The sequence below is a fragment of the Callithrix jacchus genome, chromosome 15, assembly GCF_049354715.1.
Source record: "Callithrix jacchus isolate 240 chromosome 15, calJac240_pri, whole genome shotgun sequence".
NCBI lineage: Eukaryota > Metazoa > Chordata > Mammalia > Primates > Cebidae > Callithrix > Callithrix jacchus.
In genome coordinates, this window is record NC_133516.1 from 74479911 (window position 1) to 74501398 (window position 21488).

The window sequence follows — 21488 nt, forward strand, 5'->3', positions numbered from 1 at the left end:
GGTGTTAGGCCACTAGCCTGGCCTCATTCTTCCCTTCCTGTGTGCCCTACGAAAACCAGAGTGAGCCCCTGTCACTCCTCTGCTTCCACCTCCCACCCACCAGGTGGACTCAGCCTTTGTTTAACAAACACACCTACACTGGGTATTCTAGTTAAAAAAAAAAAAATTAAAAATTAAAAAAAAAAAACAAAAACACCAGGCTCAGGATAGGTCAAACACTAGCTAAGCGGGAGTTGCCATAATCACCCCCAATTTATGGGTGAGCAAACAGACACAGCAGTGGCCAGCAGTGAAAGGCAGAGCTGCAGTAGGGATTGAGCCTCTGGCTACAGCTGGGCTGTGGCCATGCACGGACCCCTCCCAGCCCATTCCCATCTCAGGCTGTTTCAGGCTCCCAGGCCCTTGCACAAGCCACACCCTCCAGCCACAGGCCCTCCTTGGACACCTCCCCTCCCCACTGCCCCAACACAATCATCACCTCTTGCAGGCTGCACCATGACTTGTCCCAGGAGATCCTTCAGTAGTGGTCACTTCAGACCTACCACTTCCCCCAGGTGACGATCAACATGCCAGTGGCTGGGGAGGAAAAAGGAAAATATCCAAAAAAACAAAGTGAAAAGGCATGAGGGGGCTGATGTGCTGGCTCACACCTGTAATCCCAGGACTTTGGGGGGCCAAGGCAGGTGGATCACCTGAGGTCAGGAGTTAAAGCTCAGCCTGGCCAACATGGCGAAACCCTGTGTCCACTAAAAAGACAAAAATTAGCTGAGCATGGTGGTGTGCACCTCTAATCCCAGCTACAAACATAGAGGATGAGCAGGAGAACTGCTTGAACTCAGGAGGTGGAGGTTACAGTGAGCCAAGAGAGATCGTACCACTGCACTCCAGCCTGGGCGACAGAGTGAGACTCTGTCTTAAAAAAAGAAAAGGCATGAAGAGCTGTGAAACAGCTGCACGGAGGGTGATATGCCTGATATCAGAAGCCCTGGGAAAGAACCAGCCTTCCTTTCCTCCCTCAGGTCCATGACACCACTCTGATGAGTTTAACCAAGTTAGAAGGCAGAGAGGCCCGGGGGGTACACAGGCCTGCAGCACATCGTAAGAAACCCCCTTGGGGCTCAAATACCCCAAAATGAAGGCCCTAACAGCAGCCTCCGAAGCAGGAGCTTCTTCTCATGGAGGTTCTTCTCATTGACCTTCTGCCCCAATCTCTGTCTCATCATCCCCTAAGGCTGGCCACAGTAACTAGAATCTCTCTTCCCCTAGGCGGGCCCCAGAAACCAGAGCCCCTTTTCCCCAAAGCCAGCCATAAAACCTAAAAACAGGACTCTCAGTTTCCCTTTGCCCTATCTGTGTAAAAACTGGCCATAAAGTAATCACCTGGCCATAAGACTCACCTTGTTTGACCATAGGTCATAAGACCCCCATTCCAGAGAGTCCTGCCCCACACCCAGAAGACAGGCAGGCAGGTTGCTCTGAGAGGCCAAGAATAATCTTGACAGGCCTCGCTGCATTTCCCCATTCAGTCAGCATTGGAGCCTGTACTTTTTAACCAATCCCATTTGTCTTTGGGTCTTCATTCTAAAGATGCTCATGTCTACATGCTAAGTAAATGTGCCTGTCTTTTCCCCTGCTACTCTGCCTTTTGCAATTTTTCAGTAAACCTTCACAGGGCCAAGGAGAAAGGTGGCCCCTGCAGCTCACCTTCCCCGAATAAGGTGACAGCCCCTGCAGGAAGGGCCACAAGGGCTTCCCTGGGGAAAAGACTGGCGCTAGACTGAGAGAAAATGGTCATTTTGGTCCCGGCCCTCTCCCACCATGGCCAGTGTCCATGGGAACTGGGAGGGAGAGAGCCAGGCTGGGGCCAGTCCAGGCTAGGGTCAGGGGGAGATCTCTAGGTCTGTTCAGCCAAGTACCCTGGCCCTTGGGCTCTGAGTCAGCCTCTGCTGGAAGCCCCCAACTCTAGAGCTCCTTTCCTTGGTTCCCACCAGCTCCTTTGCCTTCAGAAGGCCCCACCCTTCCCAAGCTGTGCCCCAGGACACAGACTCAGGCTCCCACAGTGCCTTCAAGCTTTATTGCCACACACACTCCCCTCCCCCAGCCCTTTCTGAATAGTCCTGTGCATGGGAGCACTGGCTCAGAGAAGCAAGCCAGGGCTGGGCAAGGGCCAGAGGACTGGATTTGGGGGTACAGGATCTGGGGAAGGAAAGTGCTAAGACCAAAGCCCACCCCCACCCCAGGTTTCCCTGAGTGGTACCCACCCCCAAGGGTCTTGGGGGCTGGCTTGTGCATTGGGGGGAGGGGGTTCATCCCAAATGGATCCTCCTCTGGGGTCTCCAGGCTCATGAGGGGAGAGAAGCCCCACTGAGCCCTCTGCACCCACCATGAAACCCTCAGTGTGCAAGGAACAGGAAGAAGAGCTGCACAGAAACACACACACAGGCTTGTCTCCAAGGGAGCTCCTGGCCCCTGGGGCTACCCAGGCCGGGTTTCAACAGTCCAGGCCAATGGACACGAGCAGGTCCTCGAGTGCACGAAGCCGCTGCTGCGCCTCCTCGATGGCACTATAGGTCTGCACCGTGCTGGCCACGTGGAAGCGGATGTCATCCACCAGCGGGATGGAGTCTGTCTCCTGCCGGGCTGCCACAGCCGCTGCCTCCTCCTTCACTGCCTCCACAAAGTCCTCCCGCTCCACCAACTACGAGCAGGAAGGGCCAGCTCAGTGTAGGGGTGCCCGCCTCTCACCCCTCCTGCCTGCCCACTGCAGCCCTGCCGGCCCACCTTCTCAACAACCTTGGCCATGTACTCAGTGCACTGGTCCTCAAGCCGCGCCAGGCGGAAGAGCTTGGCCACGCGCCACACGCCCACCACGCTGTCCTCATCCAGCACCTGGGCCAGGCTGCGCCCACACAGCCTCTTCAGGCCTGGCAGCAGGTACATGTCAGCAACGCTCAGTACGTCGTAGGCCACCTCGGGGGACAGCTGCAGTGAAGACAGGGATGAAGGTGCCCCCCGAGGCCACCAAGGGTTCCCAGGGTTGAGCAGCCAAGGCTAGGGACTGCAGGGGTTGGGGAGGCAGCAGTGGGAAGGCTTCCAGTGGGAGCAGGAGCTCCCTGGCTTGCACGGGGGTTGGCCCAGATTCCCAGAGATCTGTGGACCACTAAGGGGCAGAAGACTGGGGGGCTCCCATTCCTTGGGCAGGCTGGCAGGCTGGCAGGAGGCAGGGCCCTCGCAGGGGCCAGGATCTGAGCTCTGAGTCGCACAGACCTGGGTCTGACACTGCTAGCTGTGGGGCCCTGGGCAAGTCACCATACATCCCTGTGCCTCCAGTTCCTGGTCCATGAGTTACAGATAACCACGCCTATCTCAGGAGGCTGTCAGAACCCTGGGACAGAGGCAGCTAGTCAAGACCCATGCAAGGACCCTGCCAGGGGTGGGGGACAAACTATCTACCCGCTCCCTCCCTCTCAAGAGGCTATGGTGACACAGAGCCCACCTACAGGTACATCCTGTGCTGGGTAAGACTGAAGCCCTCAGCTTTGGGCCAGAGCCTGGGCGGTACAGGGGGCAAGCTGCAGACAGAAACCAGGGGATCTGCAACCACGTTATAGGTGTGTGCCATGTGCCGTGCCACCTCTTTACCTGGATAACCCATGGATCTGCACAAGGCCTTAGAAGTGATGAGGAGCACTATCCCCATGTTCTAGAGGCACAGAGCAGTTAAGTAACTTGCCCAAGATCACACAGCTCACCTAGTGTCACACACTTCAACCAATATCAACCCAGGTTTGGAGCCCAAGCCACACTCTAAGACAAGGTGCCCTTGGGGTGGCGAGGCTCCTTGAGGAGGGAGCTTCTCCAGGGTAGGCAAAGGTAACAGGGGCCAGAGAGCTGGGCTGAGCTGCAGGAGATGCCCAATAGAGGAGGTGGAAAGGATGGAGGCCTCCGGGCTGTCAGGCCTCGGGGGAAGAACGGACAAGGGAGCAGTCACTTGAGGCAGAGCAGCAGTAGGGATGGCACTCTGTCCCCCAGCATGCTTCTTCCTCTTCCCCCACAAAACAGGAACCTGGCCACAGAATCACTTTCCTAGCCTCCCTGGTTGGCAAGTAGGCATGAAGTTCTCTCCAGGGGAACATGAGAAGTAGAGTGTGCAACTTCCGGTGGCTTCTACAAAAACAACATTGCTTGCCCTGCCTTCCTCTTCCTCCTAGAGCATGAGTTTGCCTGGGACCCAATCTCCATGGCCAAAGGCAATGCCCCAGGGCAGGGTGGGTAAGCTACAGCCCATGGGCCAAATCCAGACTGTTTGTGCAAATAAAGTTTTATTGGAACACAGCTTCACCTACTCATCTCTGTACTGTCTCTGGCTGCCTTTGCACTAGAGTTGAGTAGCTACGACAGGGCCATATGGCCCACAGAACCTGAAACATTCACCTTTAGAGAAAAGGTTTTTGACCTCCAACCTTAGGTATAGAGGATCAAGATGGAGGGACGACCTGGTCTTCAGCAAGCCACCTGCCCTGGGGCACCCACCTCAGTCAGATGTGAAGGAGAAACAAACTGCCTTCTTAAGCCACCAGATATAGGAGTCTCTTTATCACACTCACACACACACACACACCCCAGATATAGGGGTCTCTTTATCACACTCACACACACACACACACCAGATATAGGGGAGTCTCTTTATCAAACTCACACACACACACACACACACCAGATATAGGAGTCTCTTTATCACACACACACACAAACCAGATATAGGGGTCTCTTTATCAAACTCACACACACACACACACACACACACACCAGATATAGGAGTCTCTTTATCACACACACACACAAACCAGATATAGGGGTCTCTTTATCAAACTCACACACACACCAGATATAGGAGTCTCTTTATCAAACTCACACACACACACACACCAGATATAGGAGTCTCTTTATCACACACACACACAAACCAGATATAGGGGTCTCTTTATCAAACTCACACACACACACACACACCAGATATAGGAGTCTCTTTATCACACACACACACACCAGATATAGGAGTCTCTTTATCAAACACACACACACACACCAGATATAGGAGTCTCTTCATCAAACTCACACACACACACACACCAGATATAGGAGTCTCTTTATCACACACACACACACCAGATATAGGAGTCTCTTTATCAAACACACACACACACACCAGATATAGGAGTCTCTTCATCAAACTCACACACACACACACACCAGATATAGGAGTCTCTTTATCAAACTCACACACACACACACACACACACACACACCAGATATAGGAGTCTCTTTATCACACACACACACAAACCAGATATAGGGGTCTCTTTATCACACTCACACACACACACACACACCCCAGATATAGGGGTCTCTTTAACACACTCACACACACACACACACCAGATATAGGAGTCTCTTTATCACACACACACACCAGATATAGGGGTCTCTTTATCACACTCACACACACACACCAGATATAGGAGTCTCTTTATCACACACACACACACACACCAGATATAGGGATCTCTTTATCACACTCACACACACACACCAGATATAGGGGTCTCTTTATCACACACACACACACCCCCCAGATATAGGGGTCTCTTTATCACATACACACAGACACACACACACACCAGATATAGGGGTCTCTTTATTACACACACACACACACACACAACCAGATATAGGGGTCTCTATTACACACACACACACACGCACACACCAGATACAGGGATCTCTTTATCACACACACATACACACGATATAGGGGTCTCTTTATCTCACACACACACACACACATATAGGGGTCTCTATCACACACACACACCAGATATAGGGGTCTCTATTACATACACACACGCACACACCAGAGATAGGGGTTTCTTTATTACACACACACACACACACACGATATAGGGGTCTCTATTACACACACACACACAGTCCCACACACACCCCAGGTATAGGGGTCTCTATTACACACACACACACCAGATATAGGGGTCTATTACACACACACACCCCAGGTATGGAGGTCTCTATTACACACACACCCACACCCACACCCCAGATATGGGGGTCTCTTACACACACACACACACACACACCCCAGATATAGGGTGTCTTTATTACACACACACACACACACCAGATATAGGGGTCTCTTTATTACACACATACACACCAGATATAGGGGTATTACACACACACACACACACACAAGCACATACACACTCACTGTCACACAGTCTGGCAGAGCAAACCTTCAGCACTCTGCTACTGCCCTGCAGCCTTGGCTTAGGGATGCCCTGGGGCAGCTGGAGACAGAGGGAAGCAGGAAGGGAAGAAGAGACTGAGAACCCAGAACCCCAGGGATCTGCAGCGCTTCAGAGGGAGAAGGCTGTCCCCACCTACCCTCCACCCTCCTGCTGGAGAAGCTGAGGACCCCAAGTGGCTGACAAGTGTGAAGTGCCTGTGACACAGGCCTTGTCACTCAGCCTCTCTCTGGAGCCTAACAAGGCTTCCTCTGCCTGAAAGAAAAATCCAAAGTCCCACAGCCTTCCTCTCCAGCCTTCTCAAAGCATCAACCGTGGGGCCAGCTGGGCCCTTCCACAGACCCTCAAGGCCCTGGCACTTCCTCTCAGCCCACGGCAGCACAGGCTGTGTGCCATCCCCAGCCCTGCCCAAGTCCCCACCTCAGTGTGGTCGCTGTACACGTAGTACAGCACGTGGGTGAAGATGTCGGGTGAGATGCCGTGCAGGGTGATGGCTGGAGGGCCGCCTGAGGTCGCCGACTCCTCGCTCTCTCGGAAGTGGTCATCCAGCAGGGCCCGGAAGTAGTCACTGCGGCCACGGAAGAAGGCCTGAGAGAGGCCAGGCTCAGGAAGTGCAAGGGCTAGGGTCTCTCTCCTGAGGAGCTAGACCCGGGCTCAGGCCAGCGGGCTGGGGCCAGGGGTGACAGGAGGGCACAGGCACCTTGTGGCAGAAGAAGCTGCAGCCGGCCACTCGGAAGCAGACGTCAGGGCAGCTGTTGAAGCCATCGGGACAAGGGAAGGGCAGCTCCCCAAGATCACCCTGGGGTACAGAAGAGGCGACCCCATCAGAGCAGTTGTTCACAGAAGTGAACGACTAGGTTCAGAAAGGGAAGTAACCGGTCCAAGGCCACACAAGGAATTGGGCCCAAGTATCTGGGCTGCCTGTCACAGCCTGCCAACCCAAAACACCCCTCCTGCCCACCAGTCCCACATTTACTCGGAGCTCAGCGGGCAGGGCACAGTCGGCCAGCAGCGCCATGTCCTCCCGGAGCCGGGGATCTGCAGGGGGCGACTCGATGGTCAGCACCTTCACACACGTGCCTGGCTTAGACGCCACTAAAGGAGGAGAACAGCTTCAGGGAGCCAGGCCGGCCCTGCCAGGCCCCACCCATAGCCCTGGACCCCAAACCTTGCTCTCACCAAACTCAGACACCTTCTCGCACTTGGCTTCCAGGTCGCTAAGCAGGTCCCACAGCTGGCACTGCTTGGCCAGGCGCTCACAGTCACTCACGTGCTCTACACCAATGTCCAGACGGCCTGGGGCAGTGGGGAAGATGAGGGCCTGCAGGATCTCAGCTGTCATTAGGCCCACAGAAAAAGGTAGATTCCCCTCCCACCTGGCCACCTGTCTGCCAGGGCAGGACTCCTGGGCCCACTTGCCACCTTGGTTTCTCCATCGAGAGCTGTTGCCTGAGTTGTATAGGCCCCAAGGAACAGATGGGAGGGGCTCAGCATATTGTGGGACAAGCTCTTCCTGAGCAGGCACACCAGTTCTCTCTCTTGCAACCCAACCCAGGAGGCAGCTGGAACCAGCCCCGGGGACCATGAAGTGTCTAGAAGTGAAAGGTCAGCCCAGCCACACCTAGGCATACTGCTGTCCCACTCCCTCTCCTCCTACCCTGGGCTCAGGGTGTCACCTGTGTACAGGTACTGCAGCAGGGCCCCAAAGGCCACGGGGTTGATCTGTGGGCAGAGAGCCAGAAAGGAATGTCAGAGGCAGCCATCCAGCACAACCCTCTGCTGTTCCTGGGGAGTCCATGCCCCTCTGCCACCCTGAAGGGACATACCAGTGGGTGCCTGAGAACCACAACACTCTTGCCCTTCCATTTGGTGTCCAGCATGTTGGCAAAGTAAGCACTGCGGGCACCCAGGACACAGCGATGCGCCCGGAATGGCTTCCCGTGTACTACAAAGACCACGTCACTGTGGATGCCCTGCTCTAGAAGCCTGGGGAGGGAAGAGCAGGGATCCTCAGCACAGCCCCTACCTCATTCCTCGTAGTACCTGCAGCACTGTGCAGGCCACAGCCAGAGCAGACCCACCACCCCTACCAGGGCCACTGCGCCCCATGCCGCATCCCTCGAATGCTCTGGCTCACCGCTGCAAGAAGTCATCATAGTAATCCCGCCGCCTGCAGGAAGCTGTGACCTGCTTGTAATCTCGTAGAGTCCGGCGGATGGGGTCACTCAGTGCCCCATAAAGGCAGCGCTCACCATCAAAGGTGTTGGCCTCACAGCGGGCCCCTGGGGGAGGCAAGGCTCACAAGTTAGCAGGGGAGGGGCCTGGGAGAAAATCTTTTTTTTTTTTTTTGAGACAGAATCTCACTCTGTTGCCCAGCTGGAGTAGAGGCAGGGTTTCACTATGTTGGCCAGGATGGTTCCATCTCTTGACCTCATGATCCACCCGCCTTGGCCTCCCAAAGCACTGGGATTACAGGCGTGAGCCACCACACCCAGCAGGAAATTCTAATCTCCCTGTCCTTCCTCCCCACCTTCCCACAAATAGGGCTCCAAATCTCTGGTGATGCCTTCCCAAATTACCTTGGGCCCATTCTGACCTCAGCCTCCTCCCAGTCAAGGGCTAGGCAAACAGACACATCTGCACTCACACAGGCACATACTCACACGGATGACCAGACTATACAAAACTGAGAGCAGACTCAGTGCCTGGGCCTGTCCCACACACTGGAGCACAGCAGTGAATCAGACGGTCCCTGTCCTGCTGAACTTTATCTACTGGGGTGGGACAATGAACGCACTACCTAATGATGGCAGGGACTATTAAGAAAAACATGGCTGGGCGTGGTGGCTCACACCTGTAATCCGGGCATTTAGTGAGACCCTGTCTCCATAAAAAAATACAAAAACAAGCCAGTAATCCCAGCTATTTGAAGATTTGAAGAGGCTGAGGCAGGAGGATCACTTGAGCCTGGGAGGTTAAGCCTGCAGTGAGCCAAGATTGCAACACTGCACTCCAGCCTGGGTGACAGACCAAGACTGTCTCCAAAAAAACAAGAGAGAAAGAAAGCAAACCAAAATAGGGTGAATGGTGGCAATGGATGAAGGGAGGTCATGAAAGCTCACTCTGTGATGGTGGCGGTATGCAGAAGCCTGAATGAAGAAGGGGAGAGGGCCATGGGAACATCTGTGCAAGGGCAGTCCATGCCGGAGGAAATGCAGGTGCGAAGGCCATGGGGCAGGAATAGGCGCATTCATGGCACAGTGGAGCCCCAGCGAGGCCAGTGTGACAGTGAACAAGTAGGGAGAGGAGCAACGCCAGCAGGGAGGGCAGACCCTGTGGAGCCTTGGGTGTGGCCAGGCAGGCTCACTGTACCGCAGAGGTGGTGGGAACTCACGGGAGGATTTTTAGCTGATCAGATTCATTGTGAAAAGATCAACTTGGCTGCAATATGGAGAACAGAGTGTAGGTGGGGCAAGAGGGGAGGCTGGCACTGTGTCTGGGGAGAGATGCTGATGGCTGGGCCCAGGTGGTATAAGTAGAGATGGGGAGGGTAGACAAAGAACAGGTTTTAAAGTAGTGCTAATAGTACTTGCTGATTTGACTGGTGGTAAAAGAGGAAGTGGGGTGGTTTGCAAATATGTATGAAGTCCATTGAATGCAAGCAAGTATGAACACATGCACCCTCACACACACACCCCTGAGCCAGCTCCCTACTCTCACCGTTGGCCAGAAGGTAGAGTACCAGCTCCTCGTGCCCACACAAGCAGGCATAGTACCTGAAGGAAGGAAGTACAGGAGGCAGTCCTCAGCACTGAAGGGGTGCACCACCCCCCACCCCCCACCTCTCTCCCCAGCACTCACAAGGGGGTGCTGTCCCACTTGTCCCGCACATTCACCTCCACATCTCGCTGCTCCAGCAGGTACCTGGGCAGGAAAGAGGTCAGAGCCTGGGTCAGGATGGGTTCATGGTCTGAGAAAGAAGGCCCATGGCAAGGAATGGAAGGAAAACATCCCTTTTGGTCTGGAGAAGCTTCCTCAAGGTGAGGGCAGGTGACAGGCAGACCAGAGCAGGAGAGGCACTCCAGGCAAAGTGCAGGTAAGGATGTGGAGGTGGGATTGGACAGGCAGATACTGTGTGCCATCAGTGCTGGGAGAAGATGGGCTACAAGGGCAGAGGCCAGCGCCAGTGCTGAAGCTGGACCTTTGGCCTTTCAGTGTTTGGGAGAGAGAGGTGATGGGGCCTTTGCCTCGGCCAGAGCCCTTTACTGCAGAAAGAAGCTGGCTCTGCTAGAAGCAGGGACCCTGGGGGAAAAGCTGCTGCAGGCCTCCTGGTGGCTTGGAGGGCACGGATTCAAGAAGGTAGAAGTCGCGGGATGCAGCAGCCGATGGGATGCCGAAGGTGAGGGAGGAAAGTTGCCAATGCTAGCATAGCCCCACAGAGGCTAGGGCAGTCCGAGGGAGTCCCCCAGGCTACACCTGAGAGTGCTGTGAGCCCACTCAGCGCTGACGTTATGCACTAACTCTTGAGCGGCACCTGATGTCGGGGAGGGGCCCAAGGGAGGCTACAGAAGTACAGCAGCCCCAGGCCAGCCCAGGGGAAGTGGAAGTAGTCAGTCAGGACCAGGTCAAGGGGAAGGAAAGGCCACGGAAAAAGGAAGTCAAACAGGGGATAGTGGAAGGCCAAGGAGGGGAAGGGCCCCAGGACCAAACTGGGCACCCCTTCCCTCCGCGTCCAGCCCAAGGAGGCAGCGATCTCAGCACCAGATTCACTTTAGCTGCGTCAAGAGTTTCTGTATCCTCGGGGACTGGAGGCCGATTCTGGACTCTAGGTGTTCCCCGCGCCAGGTCCAGTGAGGATGAGAGCACGGGGCCACGTCTCGAGTCCCAGGCCTACACCCGCGCTCCGGGCCCATGGGTCTGACGGCCTGGCCCTACCGAGGCGAACGGTGACCCGCCTTTCTCTCCGCCCACTTTTTCACCTTCGGGCCTCCGCGGAGCAGTCTGGTCTTCCAGGAAACCCTCCGGGGGTCAATGGCCGTCAGCGTCCACGCCCGAGCGTGCTCCCGCTGGGGGGCTGCAGCGAGGCCCGGGTGATCCTCCCGGCGCTTCAGCACGCTACGGGGGCTGGGCCAGGCCGTGGCGCCCGTCTATCTCTGCGGCCATCCAGCCGCACGTCCCAGAGCCCGAGGAGCTCCACCTCCCGCACCCTCCCTGGGACTGCGGGGTCCTCACCGCACTCGGCCCACATCCCCCTTCCTGCAGCTGGCGAACAGGTCGCTGGTGTCCATGGCGTGGAAGCTCGTACCCGGGCCGAAAGACCTCGAGCGGCGACGCGGCGCACCCGGCGGATGTAAACACGCTCAACTCCGCCCCGCCCCTCTCCGTTGCGGCGCCCGAAGGACCCGCCCGCTCCAGCCTCCCCGCCCCGCCCCGCGGCCCCGCCCCTGCCCTGGGGTTCCTGGTCCCGCCGCGGCCGCCCGGCTCCGCCCCTGCACCGGGTTCCCCCGCCCGCCCCGTCCCAACCCCGGAAATAAGAACGAGACTGGCAGGCAGACGAGCTGGATCAAGTGTGGTCTCCGGGCGGATTTAATAAAGTCCCGGGGCGCAGGGAGCGCTGCCCGCCGCCCGCGGAGCCCGGGGTTCAGGGGCGGGAAAGCAGGGCCAAGGCGGGCCCTGAGGCCGGCCCCTGGGCGGGAGTGAGGGAGCCGGACCGAGGCCGCCGTGGGAAGCGGGGGGGAGCCCGCTCTGAGGGCCAGGCTGCGGGCGCGGCCCGGGGAGGCGCGGGCTCCGGGCCGACCGTTTCGGGGTCCGCCCTGCTCGGTCCTGGCGGCCCACTCGGCCTGCGCCTTGGCGGCGCTCACAGGTGGGTGTCCTCCTCGAACACGTCCGAGTCCTCGGGGTCCCGCTTGCCCCCCATGAGCGCTCCCCAGCTTCCTGGGCCGTTGAGGGCCCCGCCGCCATTCAGGCTAGGGTGCTTCTCCGGCATCTCCGACTGGCTGTCGCTGGCCACGTCCAGCGTGGGGTTGTCGTGGCAGCCGTTCTCTACAAAGCGCAGCTCCTCGCCGTGCGACTGCGGCGGGGTGGGGAAAGGCCGTGGGCGAGCGAGCCGGCCCCCGACATCGACAGGCCTTGCAACCCTACCCAGGGGGTCCCCGAGGCACCCTACACAGGTGCCAGATCCTTCTTTTCTGTTGCTGTAGCTCCTTTCTCAAAATAACTAATCGTGGGCATTATAAAGCCCTGTGGCTTCCCTGACGTCATTGATCCCCCAACAGTCCCCTAAGGACACTCCACTTGTGAGGTCAGGGAACATCACCAGGGCTCTTCCCGCTTCCTCCTGGGGAGGCCGCTAGGCTCTCCTTGACCCTTGGGCACCACCAACCTAGGGCCTGTCTCTGGTGAGGGTTCCAGGTGCTTAGGCCCCGCAGTGCCTGCCATAGGGAGGGGCTGGTGGTGCCAGAAAGGGGCCCCTTGGTGGGGTCAGCAGCCCCCTCAGTCCCTATACCTCCAGTACCTGTCCTGGGGCTGGTGCCCTACAGAGCAGGTCACCCATAGGACCCTGTGCGCCCGAGAGTCACTGCCTCCCCTTGCAGATGATGATACCTGTCTATCCATGGGCACTCTCCTTTCCACTGGCCCCCAATGGAACCACAGGATTTGGGCAGCCCAATGCCCCACCTGTCCCCACACTCACCACGTGCTTGAGCTTGGGTAGCCGGCGCTGCCAACAATTGTAGAGCAAGCCGAGCGCAATGATGATGATGCAGATGGCCCCAATGACCACCAGCACCACGAAGAGCGTGCCGTAGTCGCTGCGCACCTGGCTGGCCCGCGCCTGGCAGCTGCTGGTTGTGGAGTAGTTCTGGATGCCAATCTGGGGATAGGAGGGGCCAGGTTCCTCAGCTGAGGTCCTGGGGTGCCATGGCTCCTCTGGGGTGGTTGTGTTGGGCTCAGGGGCAGGGATGGGGGAGCAGGCTTAGAAGGTGCTGATGCTCTTGGCTCCTGAAGTTCCCTGGGGCCTGGGCTTGCCTCTACCCCATCCCCATCCTGTTCACCTCAGCACAGCTGCAGGCCTCTCCACCCCATGCCCACGTTCCCAGCCTCCTTCACGTCCCACCATAGCTTCTGCCTCGACCACTGAGTCTGAGTTCACTGTGGCCTTAGCCCCCCAGTGAGAGTGGACACATGCTGCTGGACACCATCCAACTAGAGAAAGCCCCCACACCTATCCCTACCAGTTAGAGAGACGAGGTGTGAGCCCCCCCCCACACATCCTCCACCATGCAACTGCTTCCACCTCAGTGGGGAGGGATGGGCCAGTTTCCTGTTGCCAGAGCCAGTGCAGGGAGGAATCATGAGGGCACACAGGCCGTATGGAGGGTCACCCTAGCCGCCCAGCTTCCCCCCTTTCTAAGGCCTGTTCACTGCTGGCATGTAGGTGCCCACAACTCTCCACACTACAGGTTGTCATGGTTGGTCCTGCCTTCCTTGGCCAAGGAGATGCTAGGTGCCAGGCAGGTGCCCTCTCCACAGATCAGCATCTCAGCAGAGAGAAGCAGGAGGGCAAAGGGCTCCTCAGGTGAGGGGTCAGATCAGTTCCCAGTGCTGAGGCCTAGGCTGCACCAGGCCCCCTTTCTGAGGCTGCCTGCAGCTCTTCCCTGGTTTCCTGTGAACCATCTGTGTATCTCCAATATTTTTCTTGACTTTTTAAGTTATCGAGGGTCAGTTTTTCTTGCTAGATTCACCCAAGTATATTTCCAAAGACCCGGCATGGCTTTTGGCCAAGTCAGTCTGAATTTAAGTGCCCAGGAAGGGCAGAATACTCAGGGGCAGTGAAGAGGGGGGAAGGACTGTATAAACATCAAGATTAGCCCACACTTCCACCAGCAGCCCCCCGTTCATGGACCCACGATTCCAGAACTGGGAAGGCCCTTCAGGCAGTAGAGCAGTGTGGTGAAAGGCCGGGGCTCTGGAATCAGGCTTCCTGCAAAGCCCTGCTTTACTGCTTACCAGTAGTGCCATCTCAGTCAGGTCACCTAACCTCTCCTGCTTCAGTTCTCCCATGGGGATCCCAGTGGTACTCAACAGGTGCCTCACTTAACCCTCACAACCCCATGGGGTGGTGGCGAGGACTAAGTGAGAGAGCCTTGCACAGTGTGGTGCTCAGTGGGCATTTGACACGCTCACCAGAGAAGCACCACCACCAGGGCCTCCACTCCTCTGGGATGCAAGGACAAGGAGGCGGCCAGGATTACACCAATCATCTCTCCCGCCAAAAGTGGCACCGCCTTCGGGAGTGGAGAGGGCTGATGTTAGGGCACTGTACTCCATAGTGGGCAAAGGCAGTTTTGGTGGAGATGGTGGCTGTCTTCAAGAAGTGAGATGAGGAACAGAGGGACCCCACAGGCAAGGTGGTGTGAGGAGCAGGAGGAATGGGGTACCCTGCCCTCCCTTCCAAGCTTGTGCAGCAGCTGGGTAGGAAAGGTTGACCAGGATGGGCCAGGCAGCCCATTGTACTGGGTGGGGGCACCTCCTAAGATAGCAGGGCTGCCTCCAGGCATCCCACCGCAGCAGGAGCAAGGGGCTTGGCTGCACAAGCACCAGAAGACTCACATGTCCATGCCAAGTCACATGTCCATGTCTCTCAGGCTCGCTCTTTTGGTTTCTGGAATCTGTCATGCTCTCCCCTCCCACCAGGCTGCATGGCATCTCTGCATTGTCCACCCAGAAAACTCCCAGTTAACCCTCATTGCCCCCAGACCCTTCCTCTCTGAGCCCTCTCCTGTCACCCTCTTAGCACAGTCCCCATACCTCCATGGCCCCTTTCTGCCCCTGGCCATCATCTGCACTGCACCATTGGTTGGTAGCATGCACGTGCACAGTCTTTCCTACAAAACCGTGTCTAAGGAAGGCCTGAAGCAAGGGATCTGCCCAGAGTACACTCTGTCTTTTGCTCCTTTGAACCACAGGATTTGGGCAGCCTCCTGGGACTTTGAGGAACAGACTGGAGGGAGCATTTTAGAAGCTAAGAGGTCCAGGTCCCTGCATTCTTACCTCCTCCAGGCTCCTTCGGATGTCACCCAGCATGGAAAGGACATCTTGAGTGGGCACCACCCCTGGGGGTAAGAAACACCACTATCAGTGCAGCCATGGCTGTGGTGCCCCTCCATAGACTCTGGTCCCATTCTCCAACAGCTGGCCTGAGCCTCTGCCTCCCTTCCTGGCTCTAATTGCACACCGATCCTCAAGGCACATGCCTCCCCCTCTCCTAGACATCCTTCCCACTGCATCAATTTGTTAGAACATTGATTTGTATAACACCAGACCGCCACTTGTGAAGCCGCACACTGCCTTCCGAACACACGCCTTCTCCCCTGTCACACCAGGTACAGTGCCCATTCATTTCCCACCACACCTGTTCCCCTGCCTCCTGTTCCCCATCCTTGATCCTCACACTCTCCTCCTCATCCCCAGAACCCAAGCTAGTGAGTACACCTTGACCCCTAAGCTAGGTAGCTCAAACTACTGTCCTAGAGTTCCAAGTTCCGAAGTCCTTTTGTGTGCACTCTCCTCCTGTGGCTCTTGGGCTGGCTGCCTCCCACTGCCCTCCTGGGCCCTCCCATCACCTGCCCTTGCTCACCCTGCTCGCCCACCAGCGTCATGAGAAGGTGCTGCTCCTTCTCGCTGGGCTTGCTCAGAGAGATGTGCCAGGCCCCGTGGTGGCCGCTGCCATGGCGGGGCAGCACCTCTTCCACCAGAGCCAGGAGCTGCGGCCCACGGTGCTGTCGGAACACCTCCTACAAGGGCAGAAAGAGCCCCCCGTGCTCAGTGAAGAAGAGGGGCTCTACTGAGCCCTCTGCCTCCAGGCCCAGACCCTCATTCACACTCAACCCTCTGGCTGTTCCCAGAGAAGCAGCTCTGGTCAACAGGACACCCTCTGAGAGTATAAGCCAGGGAATGTGGGAACCTCAAGATGCACACCCATTTATTCACTTACACCAAGTGCTCCTTCCTGCCCTGGCCTCTAGTCATGAGAAAGTCTTGGGGCCTTGTCCCAGAGACACTCCCAGTTGAGCAGGAGGTGGGGGAGGGGGGATGATACATACCCCATGTACATGACAAGCCCAAGAACTATATACACAGAATGGGAAGGCCTATAGGAGAACTGCTCTCTGTGCCCAGTGCTCAGCTGCATGGTGCTGGAGATGAACACACAGTGGGTGGGACTTGCGACGGACAAAAGAGGTGTGAACCATGTAACTACCAAAAATCAGGGAGGGGCAGAACCCAGCTCTCCTCTTGCCTGTCATTGCAAAGATGCAGCCCCAAGCTGGTGAGTGGGGAAGCCATCTGTGTGCTCTTTTGTAGGTGGTGGAGGTCAGAAACAACAACATAGAGACAGAACCGGGCCCCTGGAGCTGGCCTCGGGGAGGAGCTTGAGGAGACCTTTTCTCATTGTGCACTCTCTTGTACCATTGAGGTTTTCTTGACCATGTAATATATGTAATTCCACAATTTAAAACAAAAACAAGAGCCTGGCCCTAAACAGGAACTCAGCAAGTGGCAGGAGCCCAGGCTGGGCACAGGCCAGGACACTGCCTCCTGGTTCACAGCCTGCCCTTTGTCCCTACCCAGCCCCATCTGGAAAGATACCCTCTTTCAGCCCTGTGGCCACTCCTCACTCCGGCTCCTTGTCAGCAGCCTTCTCCCTCCTGAACATGCACAGTTGCACGTTCCTAGTTCCTAGCCTCCACAGCCTGCTGCAGATACCCCTCTCCCAAGTGCTCAGTTCTAACGATGCCCTGCTATGCAGCTGAGAGCCAGCGCTACTGGGAGGCACAGGCATCCCACCAGGCCAGCCCGGCAGGATGCCCCGCCATCCCAAATCTCCCTTCTGCTGGAGCCCAGGCTAATGAGCTGTCCCTAGTTGTCATTCCAACCTAAAGGCTACCGGGGGATTGAAGTGCTGGGCCTCTATTCCTTGTTACCATGGCAAGTGCCAGGCTTAAGCCTTGGCACTCACTGGTCTAACAGCCAGCCAACCCAGTTCTAAATGTGGGAGAAGATGGATGCCTGGAGATGGCCACAGAGCAGCTAGAAAAGCCCTAGTTCTGTGGTGGGTTTTGCTTTCTTCACTGATTGAATATGGGTGGAGGTTGGGGTGCATGGCCGCCCCTGCTGGAGCAAGTATGACATACAGACCCTGGTTATAAAACAAGCACTCTCCTGTTACACAGAGTGTCTGCCCTCTGTGCACAGCTCTGTGCTCTGCTGTGTCCGCATACCCCACATTTTCCTGGGTACATATGTCTGACTGGCTTAAGCCCAGAGACCCACAATGTCAATGTGGGAGAATCTGATGACTGCAGATTTCATGCCACTTATTATGTAGACAGAAAAACTGAATGTCTGTGGCAAGGAGGTGAAGCCTTGACTTTGAAATCAAATAAATCTGGGTTCTGGCCAGGTGTGGTGGCTTATGCATGTAATCCCAACACTTTGGGAAGCCAAGGGAGGTGGATCACTTGAGCCCAGGAGTTCCAAGTGCAACATGGCAAACCCTGTCTCTACAAAAAATGCAAAGAAATTAGCCAAGTGTGGTGGCACACATCTGTGGTCTCAGCTACTTGGGAGGCTGAGGTGGAAGGATCGCTTGAGCCTGGGAGGTCAAGGCTGCAGTAAGCTGAGACTGTGCCACTGTACTCCAGCCTGGGCAACAAAAATAAATAAATAAATTTGTTCAAATCCTGCTTCTGCCGTTTATCAGCCCTCTTTGATGTGAACAAAATACTCTACCTCTGTGAGCCTCAGTTTCCCTATCTAAAAACATGGGCAATGGTCCTAACACCCTGCCTTCCTGTGAGGTTTAAGAGTAAAGTACATATTCAATCACAGGTGCTGGGACAACCAGGTATCCCACAGAAACTAATTTCAGATGGACTAGATATCTAAAGTTTTCGGTAGTAAACACAGAAGGATATCATCCAGTGGTGATGGATTAGAATTATAAATATTGAATTCATACTTTTAATATGTGTACATGTATTATACATAGATGTATGTATATCTATGTCCTAGAAAGAGAGAGAGAAATAAAGATCCACCCCTCTCAGTTCTTCTGGAAGGGTCTAGAAGCAATGATACCCCAGTGGCCATGAGCATACCTGGGAACCAGATCTTGGTTTCTACATACTTTTCCTCATTAAAAGGAAGCAGGATTCCTTGCAGAAATGGCTAAATCTGGGGCTGGGGTAAGGAAAGTCCAATGCAGCCTGAAACATCTTACAAGCATGTGTATGGCATACACTAAGAAGCTCTGCAGCTTCAGGCAAAGGACTGGCACCTCATTACTCTGTGTCAGCACTGCTTCTTTTTCCAGATCTTGATGATCTAGCCCTTTGCATGGAAGCTCTCTTTCAGGATTTTCACTAAAGGATGGTCCACATATTTCTCCTCCTTGTCCTTGTCCTCTAGCACTTCTCTCTGTTGTGCTGATCAAAGGATCAGATCCTTGCATCTCCATAGTAAGTATTTATTTTCCCTTCTAGAACTCAAAAACACCACCTCTGGATTTACTACTTTATCTTTCTGCTTCCTCTTATAGGTTTCCTTCTTAGGCTTCTTTCCAGTTTCTTCTGTGTTACCTGTGACATGTAGGTAAAATAGAAGCCAGTGAGTCTGCATCACTTTCTTTAGATCTTGACGGCCTAACTCCTGGAACTGTAGTTCTAAAAACTTTCGCCAAGAGACTGCCAGCACTCTTCTCCCTTTCTTTTTCTGAATATGTAGTCTCTGTATAGCCCATCATTTTTTATGCACATTATTCCCATCATTTTTCAAATATGTCAAGGTCATTAAACACAAAGAAAGGCTGAGGAACTATTCCAGATTAAAAAAGACTATAGACAAGACAACTAATGTGATGCATGACCATGGATTATATCCTGGATTGGGAGAGAAGAAAGCTATAAGGGACATTATTGGAAACATGGTGAAATCGAAATAATGTAGGTGACCACATAATAGTTTTGTAGCAGTGCCAATTTCTGATATTGACCATTGCATTGTGGTTGTCTAAAAGAATATTCTTGTTCTGAGGAAATAGAAACTAATGTATTTGGGGGTAGGGGCAAGAAGAAATAATGTCTTCAACTTTTTGTTAAATGGTTTGAAAAAATTTAACAGGTGGTGAATCTGGCAAAGAAACTAATAAATATATTGATAAAATTTAGTAAGCATCGACTATTAATAATAATGATGAATGCTCAAAATCACCAATCATCAGAGAAAATGCAAATCAAAACCACAATGAGATACCATTTAGGTTGGTGCAAAAGTAATTGTGGTTTTTGTCATTATATTCAATGGCAAAAACCGCAATTACTTTTGCACCAACCAAATACCTCACTTCCCTTAGGATGGCCACCATTTTATAAAACAGAAAGGCGCATGCGTGTAGGAGGATGTGGAAACATTGGAACCCTAGTGCTATGCTGGTGAAAATGTAAAATGGTATGATCATAGCGAAAAACAGTATGGAGATTCCTCAAAAAAAAAAAAAAATAGAATTACCATATGATTCAGCAACCCCATGTCTGGGTATATACCCAAAAGAATTAAAAACAGGGTCTTGAAGTGATATTTGCACAGCACATTCCCAGCAGCACTATTCACAACAGCCAAAAGATGAAAGCAACTCAACTTCCCATAGACAGCTGGATGGATAAATAAAATGTGGTATATACATAAAACTTTTCAGCCTTAAAAAAGGAGAAATTTCTGCCACATGCTACAGCCAGACATAAAATGACAAATGCTGTCTGATTCCGCTTCTATAAGTTATCCAGAGTAGTCCCATTCATAGAGACAGAAAGAAAAACGGTGGGTGCCAGGGCTGGGGAACAGACAGTCATTATTTAATGGGGATGGAGTTTCAGCTTTGAAAATGAAAAAGTTCTGGAGCTCTGTTCCACAGCAGTGCACATCTACTTAGCATGACTCAACATATACTTACAAAGGGTGAAATGGGAAATTTTGTTAGGTTTTTTACTACAATAAAAAAATCCATCATGAAAAATAATAATGACTGATTGAGTGGAGGTTACATATTAAATGAGAATAACACAGAAGACAAAAACAGGGAAAACAGAATAAAAGTATCTTTATATCTATGCATTGATTAGAAAAAAGATATGAATTTTAGGCTGTACTGATCAGGTATTCACACCAAAAATTCAAGGGTCCCAAGAGCCTATACTGTGGTCTTTATGTACCATTTCCCAGTGAAGGGAAAGATGGCTCCATGTCTGGGGAAGGAAGGTGAGCCTGGAATGTCCTATTATGCCTGAAAGCAAGGAGGAAATCAGACACTTAATAGATTGGTCTAAAGGACTCAGAGGCCAACTCAAAAAGACTTTCCCTGGCCAAAGATGAGGTATTGAGCATCAATAAAAGTAATAACTGCAATGAATGAAAACACACATTACTTAAGTGAAGATCCAACAGTGAAGTTACGCTGGGGGAAACCAACCTCCCTGGGTACTTTTGGATTAAAAGCATGCGTGTCCCTTCAGCCTCCCCCAGGCCCACTAACAAGAGTAAAGAATTTAAGGCCTAAAACCTCAGATACAAAGCAAAACAGAAGAGGAGACAAGAGCAACAAAATCTAGACACTGGAAGCAGATGGGTGAGTTAGAATTTCCTAATTTAGCAAACTCTAAAGAGCCAAACCCTAAGCCAAAATAAGGAAAGCTGAGAAGCAGTCAGATGCGTACTCATTGACACTCCCCAGATGCCTCAGAATAGAGGCACTGGTTACCTTTGGAAGAGGGGATGAAAAATGCTACTAAAAATAGGAGCTCGTGGAAAGTTTGCTTAAGAGGTGGCTGGGTCCCTAGTTCTTCCTGCAGTGCTACACAGCCAAGAAATGTCCCTTCTCCCTGGCAGAAGACTGCAAGTTTATCCTTTACAAAGGGTGAAACAGAAGGTCCCTGACCAAGGGAGCATCAGACACAAGTGTGTGTTTGGGGAGGGAGAAGATCACTCTGCAAACAGGGAGAGAGAGTATGTGAATATTGATATTTATGTATACATATTTATATATGTATAAATATATACATATATACATATATACATTTATACATATTTATATATGTATAAATATAT

The 21488-nt window shown here is 53.7% G+C and overlaps 2 protein-coding genes and 1 long non-coding RNA gene across 14 annotated transcripts in view; 1 reads left to right on the forward strand and 2 right to left on the reverse strand.

The window, feature by feature from the left end:
* Positions 1–2055: 2055 nt before the first annotated feature.
* Positions 2056–11681, reverse strand: ABTB1 (ankyrin repeat and BTB domain containing 1). Of its 10 annotated transcripts, none has more exons than XM_002758700.6 (12): positions 11556–11681; positions 10220–10247; positions 10044–10099; positions 8461–8605; positions 8150–8309; positions 8000–8045; positions 7503–7619; positions 7300–7418; positions 7024–7122; positions 6744–6911; positions 2782–2982; positions 2056–2698 (listed from the first exon to the last, which is right to left on the reverse strand). In XM_002758700.6, the coding sequence occupies exons 1-12, from the start codon at positions 11569–11571 to the stop codon at positions 2492–2494; spliced, it is 1362 nt and encodes a 453-aa protein (XP_002758746.1). In that variant the 5' UTR covers positions 11572–11681; the 3' UTR covers positions 2056–2491. The 10 variants fall into 10 exon arrangements, 9 of the variants coding, with proteins under 9 accessions (XP_002758746.1, XP_008980509.1, XP_002758745.1 ...); XM_008982261.4 differs by having other exon boundaries at positions 2794–2982; positions 10185–10247; XM_002758699.7 differs by having other exon boundaries at positions 10185–10247.
* A 175-nt stretch (positions 11682–11856) lies between these two features.
* Positions 11857–19891, forward strand: LOC128929802 (uncharacterized). The gene is made up of 2 exons (XR_008476931.2): positions 11857–15709; positions 16692–19891. It is a non-coding gene; the product is annotated as an uncharacterized LOC128929802 (long non-coding RNA).
* PODXL2 (podocalyxin like 2) overlaps positions 11883–21488 on the reverse strand; it is a 43295-nt gene continuing 33689 nt past the window's right edge. For 2 of the 3 annotated variants that reach the window (XM_035273855.3, XM_035273857.3), the window contains exons 5-8: positions 15964–16120; positions 15378–15439; positions 13018–13197; positions 11883–12393 (exon numbers count right to left, since the gene is read on the reverse strand). In XM_035273855.3, coding sequence (XP_035129746.1) covers positions 12181–12393; positions 13018–13197; positions 15378–15439; positions 15964–16120 — 612 coding nt within the window. In that variant the 3' untranslated portion in view covers positions 11883–12180. The remainder of the gene's footprint in view (positions 12394–13017; positions 13198–15377; positions 15440–15963; positions 16121–21488) is intronic. The other variant, XM_035273858.3, reaches the window with a different exon arrangement.